Source organism: Planococcus citri, chromosome 3, assembly GCF_950023065.1.
Source record: "Planococcus citri chromosome 3, ihPlaCitr1.1, whole genome shotgun sequence".
Taxonomy (NCBI): Eukaryota; Metazoa; Arthropoda; class Insecta; order Hemiptera; family Pseudococcidae; genus Planococcus; species Planococcus citri.
The window spans coordinates 64,424,545-64,435,483 of NC_088679.1; the positions used below are offsets into that span (position 1 = coordinate 64,424,545).

Sequence of the window (10,939 nt, forward strand, 5' to 3'; positions counted from 1 at the left end):
GCTGATTTCGTTATAACGCTAATTTCTTCCGGTCCCTTGACATCCCCATTTAAATCAATGTAAAAGTAATCGCGATATAACGTTCATGGGCGATTATATGTAAATCGCGTTTTAACGCTCTAAAATTCAGGAAAAATCACATTTTTTTCATCATTTTAGCAACAAAAACCCAATTTTTTGTGAAAAAAAGCTTACTCATGTGTGAAAAATCATCACTTTCTGAAAATTTTGGCCACAACAACAGTTTTTTTTTTGCAATTTTTGTAGTTTTGATTTTTAAAAAAGCAAAAAAAAAACTTTAATGGCAAAATTTGGCCAAAAAATCATTTATTTTATTATAGCAGACCTCAAAATCAAAGTAAAATTTCAGATTTTTTTATTTCCACCAGGAACAGTTGTTCAAATTCAAAATGAAGTTCTCGTTTCCACTTCCTTTATAACGTTTTTTTCGCTTTAAAACGAGAATTCGCGGTATAACGCTAATCAGCGTTAAAATGAGACTTTCGGTTATAACGCGCTTCGGCTTATAACGCTCTTTTTCTCCGGTCCCTTGAAGAGCGTTATAACGAGCTTTTACTGTAAATTACTCTCATGTTTAGACATTTTAATTATCTGGAGTATAGGCAGGTTCCTATATGTCACTTTCCTGTAAAAATACCCACTTATCCTATCTTGTTATACTAGTCTAATTCCTTACCTACCTATTTGGACACGCCAAGCTTTCCCCAAAAATGAATTCCTTATTCAAAATATTTAATCCTATACGACACGATTTGAGCCATTGGTCATCCCTTCGAAAGGTCTTCACACAGGAAAATTTTTTTTAAAAAAATCGCCAACTCCCCCCCCCCTTACCACTTCTTGGTCAAATTGACGTAGAACTTGAAGAAAAAATAAATCAGCTTGTATTAAAATTCCCCTTTTTGATTGAGAAAACATGAGAAATGATGACGAATGAATAATATTTCTGATTCCGTCTTTTCAAATGATAAGGCGAGAAATAAAAAAATTATGTCTTACGAGGGTGCTAAAAAATACGATTTGTTGCAAATCTTCCCTTAAAAATTCGCCCTTGACATTCTAGAAACATGTGCCACAGCCCATCAACACCTACATAATAGAACGAAATATGCCAGGAAATAACCTCTTCAAGTAGTCAGAATAACGACAAAGTAGAGAGAAAAAAAAAGGCCACCGACGACGAAAACAAAACGGTCAGCAGCATTTCAGCTGCGTAGCCTTTTATCGTTGACACATAGGCAATGCGAGAGAAAACCGCAGATCGCGAATGACGAGAACTTGGTGAAAAACTTGCTGTCGTCAACCAACTATCAATCTTGTACAAAAGGATGGTCGTCGTCGTCGCCTCGTCGGGTTGAATACTTCGCAAAAGCAGCTTTTTGGCTTTGGGGTTTCAGAGGTAGGTAGGCGAAAATGTCATCGTAGAAGACAGCGACGACGATGGTTTTTTCTGGCGCGGTTTTGCGAGATACGAGAAGAGTCTGAGCGTCGAGTAATTTTACTATAGTAGGTCGTATAGAATGTGTATGTCGTAAAACCGTGACTGTCAAAAGTTTTTGACAGCTTTTACGTACATAAGTTGTGTATCGTGCTGTTTAACCGCATATATATATTATAAAACAAACTCGGCTATTTTAAATAGATAAATTGTCCTTGGAGATGGCTGGTTTGAAAATTCATCGATATAGTGTCCTGACAGTTGATGAATGGAATAGGGTTGGGAAAAGTTTCGGTGATGGTCATGACGATAGAGGAGCTGAAATTGAGTTGAAAAATTTCAACCAGCTAATTTCCATAGAAGGTCCACTGTTATCGAATTCGAAAAAGCAAGTAGTCTACATATTTTCAAGCATTTATCCTGCCCACTGAAAAACATCACCAAACCAAGAAAAACCCCCAAAGAAAATATATCTCGAGTGCAATGGTCGTGGAAAACCACGTACCTTAAACGTCTCGTGTTCCTGCAGAGATAGAATTTTTCACTTTTTCCTACCAATTCGAGTCACTTTCTTTCTAACATTCCTATTGTACATTCCGAGCACACCACTCGGTGGTTTTTTTATTAGGTAGTAGATATCTTTAGTTGAATTTCGTGCGCGTTATTTATTTTGTTAAGGTTGTTTCCACGTAGCATAGCATAGCATCGTCCAAGTCGCGATGACTTATCATTCGTATACTTACCTACCGTGGTATGTTGCTTATACACGCCAAAGTCGAGAAAAAAAGGAAGAAAAACGCCAGCTTTTTCTATCAGTATTACTCTTAATAATGCGAGAAAATAGGTTAGTTTTAGCGAAGGATGAGGGAAGGGAAAGAGGGGAAGAGGAATTGGTTATGTGTGCGGGCGTTTGTGTCGAGTTTTTAAAATGACGCTAGAATTTTGATGATGGTCTCGAGCGACGGTGTTCGATGCGAGACTCTCTTGAGTACATTCCGGAAAAAATTACCCTTTGCTGGGTTGGGTACGAGTATATAAGCGGTGGTGCGCGCACACACGCCTCGTGTACTTTACATTCAACACGCACAAAAGCAATGTCATATCCGAAGTAGTCCCTCGGGAAAGGCTAAACATTGAAAAAGTATCTTCGCTATTTTTTTTCTTTCCCTAACGAGGGGTGATCTCCTCCTTTGACGGTTTAGCGTACCCTTTTTCGCTATAATGTTGACATGTTCAATTTTAACGTGCTTTTCAGTACCCTAATGAATTGATCAAGAGTACCGGGTGTCCTTTTTTTTTTTGCTGTTAGGTTTTAAAGTTGTTGATTTTTTTTTTTCAATTCTCGAGGTTGGTTTTAACGTGGATACGATGTGAGTGGACAAAATAGCGATCCAATGAATTTATAGATCGACATACATCACATTCGGCACACTTCGTGCTTGAATAGTAAGTATCTTCTCTCTTTTCTGATTTCTAGCATTTCCAGGGAAAAAATGTTCAGATCAAATTTGATCAAAGTTGGTCAATTTTAATGAAAATCTTGATACAGTTTGATAAAAGTTGATCAATATTGATTAAAATCTTGGTATAGTTGTATGAAAGTTTATCAAATTATATCAAAGTAGATAGACTGGTCTCACCCTTGTTTGATCAATTTAGATCAAGTTTGATATTGCGACTTACCTAATTTGATCAATTTAAATCAAATTCGATCGACCTTATTGAGTTAGATCAAATGTTATGAAATTTTATCAATCTATATCAAGTTGTATCAAGAAAAGGTACACTGGCCCTAGCTATGTTTGATCAATTTAGATCTAGTTTGATCAAGTTATATCGAATATGATATGAGTGATTTTACCAACCTAGATTAGGTCATATCAAGGAATATACACTGCTCCCAGCGTTGTTTGATCAATTTAGATCAAAAGAGATATTCTTATGTCAATCATGTTACCTAATTTGATCAAATTATATGAAATGTTTCAACCAACCTATCAAGTTAGATCAAACAACATTCAGATTATTGCATGCACCTGGTATAACTTGATCTAATTTGATAAAAAAAAAATTCAAATTATGCCAAATTTTTGATCAATATTGATCGAAGTTAATCAATGTTAATCATCTTTGATCAAAACATTTTTTTCTCTTAATTTTCACGAATAAAAAAAAAAAGTTGTATCAAGTATGTGGATGGGTTATGCATTCAATTCATGTGTCAGGCCCAATAATTATGCATTTATACAGTTTCCAAAAATATTTTCATTTCATTTTGTTCCCAAAAAAATACTATCACGTTCAGTATCTACAAAAATGTATAATTCACATTTGAAAAAATGTTCTAAAGTTGATGAATTAGGCAAATTTTTGAAAATCGTTGAAATCTGCTCTTGTATGATAAGCAATAGGTGAATATTTCTAAGTCCAGACCTATCAGAGGAGAATATACTCCTGATGCCCCTCAACTTTTAAGGAACGGGGTAGCCTGATGGTTGAGGACATGGTCTACAATGTGAGAGGTCGTAGAATCGATCCCACCACAGGACACAAATTTTTGAAAATTTTCCCCTACTTTTTAAAAAAAATTTACAACCAACATCTTATATTATACGAGGCTTGCATTTTTGCAGTTTAAGCAATTTTACTGGTAAATATGGCTATTTTTAAAAAATGTGCATTACATTTGATCTAACTTGATCAAAGTTGATACAGGTGATCTAATTAGATCGACAAAATGTCCCGATCAAAATAGATCTTATTCCATCAATTTTGATAAAAACTAATTAACATTGATCTATTTTGAAAGAGACATTTTTTTGATCAAATTTGATCCAAACATTTTTTCCCAGGAACTCAATCAGGTTTGAAATTCATCTCTATATTCGGCACTCAATAGTAAGTATCTTTTCTCTTTTCTGATTTCTAGCATTTATAACTCAAATTGGAAATTCATTCTCAATTCGTATTTTTTCTAATGAAACTTTCGTTTCAAGAATTTTTTTCTTTCGTTTGTTGAAACCTTGCAGTTAAATTTTTGTTCAAAATATGTCTGCTCAAGGCTCGACATTGGTCCTCCGAGCCGGGTACTCAATACTGGAAAATCTCTTGAAATCGTTATTCAGAATATTTTTTTTCGTAATTCTATTCGTACTATTCCATTTGATCAACTTGACAAATTTGTACCACTTGAATAGTGATGAAATTTAGCTTTCAAGTTGGCAGACATGAAACCAGAACGCTGAACGAATTCGCGAAATCAATGTGACAAAATTGAAAATCAACGTCGGTTAGGAAGAAGAACCCTCTATCAATAACATGAACTAAATTCAGCCCAATTGGAGTCATGAGAAGGAGATCCAGACAAATGAAAATGAGTCGGGCTTTTGGACTTCATGCAGATTGCATAGCTTTAGGCGAATTTGCCTGCCAGTGAAATACGAGGGGCGTTTCAAAATAAAGGGGATAAATTGTTCTGGGAGGGGAACGGTGATAGTTAGGGTAATGAGGGCAACAACATTTGAAAGCCCTTGGTATAGACCATCAGTATACCAATTTTGAAGTGTTTTCTTCAAATAGGTGCCGTGTAATGCACTTTTAAAGATGAGCACTTAGAGCGAGATTGCCGCCAAGTGCAAGCAATATTGTGTTATACGTTTTTTTCCAAATGTTAATAAATTGACCTAGAAAACTGAAATTTTGGATATACCTTATTTTCGACCTGCCAAATCGATTGGAAATGGTTTCGATCCGTTTTGAGCAGTTCTCAAGTCTCTAGTAGATTTTTAAAACTTGAGATTTCCATGAAATTTTGTGGAAATTTTAATTTCAAGTTTCAAAAATCTGCTGGAGGCACTAAAAATGCTCAAAAGGGCTTCACATCATTTCCAATCGATTTTGCAGGTCGAAAATAGGGTATATCTAAAATTTCAGCTTTCTAGGTCATTAAAAAAAAAACAAAAAAAAAAAAACAACATAACAGAATGATGCTTACACGTGGCGGCAGCTTCGATTTACACACTCATCTTTAAAAGTGTATTACACGGCACACCTTTGACCAAAACACTTCAAAATTGGTAAACTGGTAGTCTATACCAAGGGCTTTCAGATGCCGTTGCCCCCACTACCCTAACTATCACCGTTCCCCTACCAGACCGTTTTGTCCCCTTTATTTTGAAACGCCCCTCGTAAGAACGAATCTGGAATTGAACTGAATTTGACAGTAATTGAACGTGAATTTGGTTTATTGATGAATTTCAACACTGTTGAATTCAATCAATAGTTAAATCAAAATAAACGATGTGAAACTGCAAAATGTTATTCTATTCAAAATTAGTTACTTATCAACTCGCTGGAAGGAAAATCCACCAGAGGATATACAATCCGCATGAAATTGAAAAGCTCAATTGATAAGTGAGGGGCTTCATGGAAAAAGGGCCTCGGTCAATTTTATATTCACTGATTTTTACAACTTCAAATTTTCTTCCACATATGAGCAAACGTTTTCCAATTCGTTTTTGTTGGTTTTTTTTCATGGAAGAACACTTCAATATCACTGAATATGGTGGGATTAATGGCAAAAAAATTATACTTAATAATAATTTCAAATATGTTCAGAATTGTGAAAATCAAAAAAAAAAAAATTGACTAAGGCCCATTTTCCATGGAACCCATCAATTCATTGTAGAGCCTGAATCTGCCACTGAAATTGTGAAAATTGGAAGAACGAGTAACAAAAGATCAAGTGCATTAATGGAAGCAACTCTAGCCCCCCTCCCACTTGTGGGCAGAAAGAGGAAATTCGATGTAGAACAACAAAGTAGGTACTGAACCATTTTCGGCGTAAAATCAACCCCTGAGAATAAAACTGCAAAAAACCCCATTTTGGGGAGTTCAGCCCCCATAAAAAAAATAACAAGAGGGGTTAGGGGTGGTAACTCTCAGAAATTATTCAGGGGGTCACCCAAAAATACTTCAGTACATTCACTTTAAGATTTTGAAAGTTTTAAAAAATTAGAAAATTTCAATTAAATCTTTAGCTTGATTATCTCATCTCAATCAAAAAATGATATTGATTTTTCGTTACCTACAATTTTACCATTAAAATGGTAGATACCTACCTACGAAATAAAACTGTAAAATTTCTCTTCCTTCTTTTAAATGGGTCACCCTAAAACATTTTTATAACAATTACCTCATCGTCGTAGCTCATCATACATACACATTTCTTTAAAAATTATCAAAAGAATGGAAATACTAAGAAAACTTATACAGTCTACTTGTGTAATTACTTTCGTTGAATAAATTCAAAAAAAGTAATGAGCTGAAGAAGTATTTCATATGGTGAATTTTTAAATAATTTTTGAGTAGACTCGCGATGTTTATCGCTTCGTCCACATGCGGATCAAAATTAATGATAAAATCTGCCCTAGAATGGAATGCTAGTAGGCATTTTCATAATCATAGCGAATTAATCTTCTGTATCTTATGGGTTTTGATAAAAGTGGCGAAATTTGTCTGCTTCTAACTACTTTTAAGTCGCAGAATTGAAATTTAGTACTTACATATGTACATTTTGATCCATCAAAAGTGGCGAGCTTTTAAAAACATCTGCGTAAAATAATACCATTGTGTCATAATGAAATTGTTTAAAGGTTTTGTCAGTATCTCTATTTTTTTATCAATTCTTTTAAAATGTGTATGTATGATGAGCAATGTCGATGAGGTAATTGTTATAAAAAAATGTTTTACGTGATTTATAATTTTACAGTTTTTTTACGTACCTATCCATCATTTTGAAATGGAATTATTCTAGTTCTGTTAAAATTGTTAGTGTAACGATAAATCAGTATCATTTTATTATTGAGATAAGATGATCAGCTGACAATTAAATTGAAATTTTCTAATTTTTTGAAAATTTTGTTAAAATCTTGAAGTGATATTACCGAAATATTTTTGGTGGTTATGGAATATTAATTATCTCTTCCTTTTTTCATAAATAGGTAGTCTTTGAAATGTTAACGAGCATGTTAAGTTGTTAGTATATTTCGCAAAACCTTGGGGGAAAAAATACGGGCAAAGGAACAACAAAAATACCTATAGTAAATTCCAAAATTATAATAAAACAATTTTTATTTTACCTTAGCTACCGAATGATGTTGGAAAACTGAAAGAAATGTATCTAGAACAATTAGCAGACAACATACGCTTGGACAAAGACAACAAACGCTTGGACGAAGACAACAAACGCTTGGACGAAGACAACAAATACTTGAACGAAGTTGTTCTAGGAGGTAAAGCTTCTTGTTTTTCAATTACAAAAATCGAATTATTTTAATCATGTGGATAAATCACTTACCGATTTTTGTGAAATTTACTTTTTTTTTAGAAGTTCCAATACGTCATCGACGTACAATGTTGAAGAAAATGAAGAAATTGGATCAAATGACCGAAGAGTGTAAGATCTATAGGGTATGTGAGTCAGTCTTACGATTTATTCGCATAGGTCCATCAAAGACGCACCCTACCTAATGCATTCAAAATTACAATTTTTCAGAATTCAACAACAGGAGTCCTGTAGTCGAAGTAGGAGATATTCGATTCATGTATTTTCCAAACTATAAGCATCAAAAGGAGAAAACTATAGATTTCCCCACCCATTTTACGTGATTTATAAATACGGTCATTTACTAACAGGCTGTCCAATATCCAAGCAGCCTAATTCCATAAAAGAAACAATATCCGTACAATTAGAAGGATATGACTACAGAAGCTTTCTTCTTATTTCCCAACTAACCACGATAGACGAACGGAGGGATGTTACATCGGGTGCTGAACCATTAAAATTTAATCTGCGGACAGAAAAAGAGTACGTGGATTATAAAATAAATCAATTTCATGCCGGTTACCTACAGTCACTATAAACAAGTCAACAAATTGTCCGAAATTTTCACGTACTAACTGTTACATTGTTTTGGAAATTCAACTTATCTCTATCTATAGTACTAATTTTTTCGAATTTATTTAAAGAAATTTATTACTGTCTACTTGTATGTTATTTTTTCACTATAACATTATTACGTTTTGTCTTGGCGCATTTAGTTTTTTATGGGTTGCAAAAAGAAAGATCATCATACTATGTATTAAATTTGCAACAGCCTAATCACACTTTCCACTGACGTGGCATCGAAAAATTCAATTTATTTTGTGAACCCCTGAAAAGTTGTGGCTGGCGTCTGAACGTGTTTTTTTTTCTTTACACAGGGTGGCCCATAAGTCAGGCTGCAAATTTGCAAAATCAACACACGAAAAAGTGCTCTAGAAACCGAAAACAGTGGGCCGTTTTGGGGGACAAAAAAAGAGTAGGCTCTTCATTAGTATCTCGTGACCATTCAAGAAAATGCACATTTCTGATTTTTAGGTTGGCACAATAGGGGGCTGAAGCCTCAAAACCCCCATTTTTCGAAGTTGCGGGCGGACAAAAATTTTTTTTGATTTGGTAGAGGACACTCTCCTGAGTACAGATATACATTGTTTTTTGAGTGGGCATTGGCCCAATTGCATTCCAGAGCTGTATAAAGGCAATGTTTTGCCAATTTTGGCACATGCCTCTGTGGAAACAATACAGCCTTGGGGACAAAAAATACGCACCATCACGACTGCATCCATTCATCCCACGCTAATAGAGACCAAATTTGTAAAAAAAAAAAAAAAGGCCGGCACAATGGCACTCGGTGAATTTTCAAAGTTACGCATCCTGATGGCCATTTCATCAAAAAAAATAGGAGGTACAGCATTTCAACAACGTGACCGTGTGACCTATCAAAGTGGGTTAAAATTTCGCGAGAAAAACGAAAATCTCGATGAAAATTTTTTTCGAGCATTTCAACAAAATTTTGAGCTGAAAAAAATTGTACGAATCATTTTTTTTAAACAACATGACCGTGCGACCTATCAAAGTGGGTTAAAATTTCGCGAGAAAAACGAAAATCTCGATGAAAAATTTTTTTGAGCATTTCATCAAAATTTTGAGCTGAAAAAAATTGTATGAATCATTTCTCTAGTACTTTCAGATGTTTCTTATGAAATTTTTCAGGCCAATCGCCAGAAAATTCTGATCACAATTGGACATTCATTTTTCCATTTTTGAAAGTGAGAAGAATTCCCATTGGAATTCCAATATTGATTCATGCTGGTTAAAATTGACCTCCTCCCTCATTTTGCTGAATCCGTTTAAAGTTCATTTTTCGAATTTTGGTAAATTTTTAAAAATTGAATTTCAGCCAAAAATGCGAAAAAATCTAAATATCACCAAATTGACCTGGAAATCTGAAATTTGGTATTTACCCTATTTCAATCCCCCTCCCCCTCCACCCAACACTTGGAAACGGTTTCAAACTATTTTGAGCAGTTGTGGCACCGGAGTTGGAAAGCTGAAATTTACTTCATATTATCTACCCTAACTTCGACACGCTGAATCGATTGGAAAGGATTTTGAGCTGTTCTTGAGCTTCGAGCAGTATTTTGAAAATTCCAGATTTTCAAAAAGTGCCATTAAATAGACATTTTGATAATCTAGAATTTCCAAAATATCGTTGGATGCTCCAGAACGGCATGAAACCTTCTCTAATCGGCTCTTTCTGGTCGATTTAGAGAGTTGAAATATGGTTCTCGTAAAGTTTTTGCTTTCTAGGTCAATTTCGTAAAATTTTGATCAACTCAGGTTTTTGATATGAAGTTAATTTTCAAAAATTTACCAAAAAAAAAAAATCAAAAAAAGATTTTATATTTATTTTGATGTTTGGAGTAAAATATTTTCTAAAATATTCGAATTCTAAAAAATTTGAAATTGTTCGAATTGAATGTCCGTATCATTTCTCTCGTTTTTAGAAATTCTAATAAAAAATTATGATATTTTTATAGTTTCATTTTCTCATAACCAGATTTCCAACTATTAGCCAATTAGCGAACAGTATTTCAATAAGTAGCCAATCAGCAAATAGCATTTCAAAAACGTTTGAAAAATTATTGGCGGTTTTCGTTTTGTTTTGTTAAGGTACATTGCATTTGAAGCGTCGCTGGTTCTGAGCAGATTCACATCATACGTAGATGTCAAAGCACCCGCAAATTAGGTGAGTCCATGTACCAATCTTTTGAAACGAAAAAAATAATCAAGAAATTAAAATCGGGAACATTTCCAATAATATGCAATGCCGGACACGATTTTGCATTGGCAAAAATTAACGATACAGTGAAAGCATCACAGGTTGTCAGCAGATTTACGTGATACATCGAGGCGAAGGCGCCAGTGGATTTTGGATATCACAATCATTCGAGACTAAAAAATTATCCAGAAATTAAAATCTGGAAATTTACCAATGATTCAGAGATTCATCGTACAGAAACCCAGCTGATGATTTGTCATCTCATTAAATTCGTGATTCATCAAATTCGTCAGTATACATTGCTTTACGTGCTAAT

The 10,939-nt window shown here is 34.3% G+C and overlaps 1 protein-coding gene across 3 annotated transcripts; it reads left to right on the forward strand.

Annotated features, from left to right (window-relative positions):
• The first annotated feature begins 319 nt into the window (after positions 1-319).
• On the forward strand, positions 320-8,546 carry LOC135842013 (uncharacterized). Of its 3 annotated transcripts, none has more exons than XM_065359282.1 (4): positions 320-2,905; positions 7,605-7,752; positions 7,848-7,930; positions 8,016-8,546. In XM_065359282.1, the coding sequence occupies exons 2-4, from the start codon at positions 7,635-7,637 to the stop codon at positions 8,037-8,039; spliced, it is 225 nt and encodes a 74-aa protein (XP_065215354.1). In that variant the 5' UTR covers positions 320-2,905; positions 7,605-7,634; the 3' UTR covers positions 8,040-8,546. The 3 variants fall into 3 exon arrangements, with proteins under 3 accessions (XP_065215354.1, XP_065215353.1, XP_065215352.1); XM_065359281.1 differs by lacking the exon at positions 320-2,905 and adding an exon at positions 2,930-6,278; XM_065359280.1 differs by lacking the exon at positions 320-2,905 and adding an exon at positions 6,287-7,184.
• Positions 8,547-10,939: the final 2,393 nt, after the last annotated feature.

Coding starts and splice junctions, on each gene's coding strand:
- LOC135842013 (XM_065359280.1), top strand. CDS start 7,098: ATGAAATTGTTTAAAGGTTTTGTCAGTATCTCTATTTTTTTATCAATT. Junction 7,185..7,604: donor TGATGAGCAATGTCGATGAG/GTAATTGTTATA, acceptor ATTTTACCTTAG/CTACCGAATGATGTTGGAAA. Junction 7,753..7,847: donor GAACGAAGTTGTTCTAGGAG/GTAAAGCTTCTT, acceptor CTTTTTTTTTAG/AAGTTCCAATACGTCATCGA.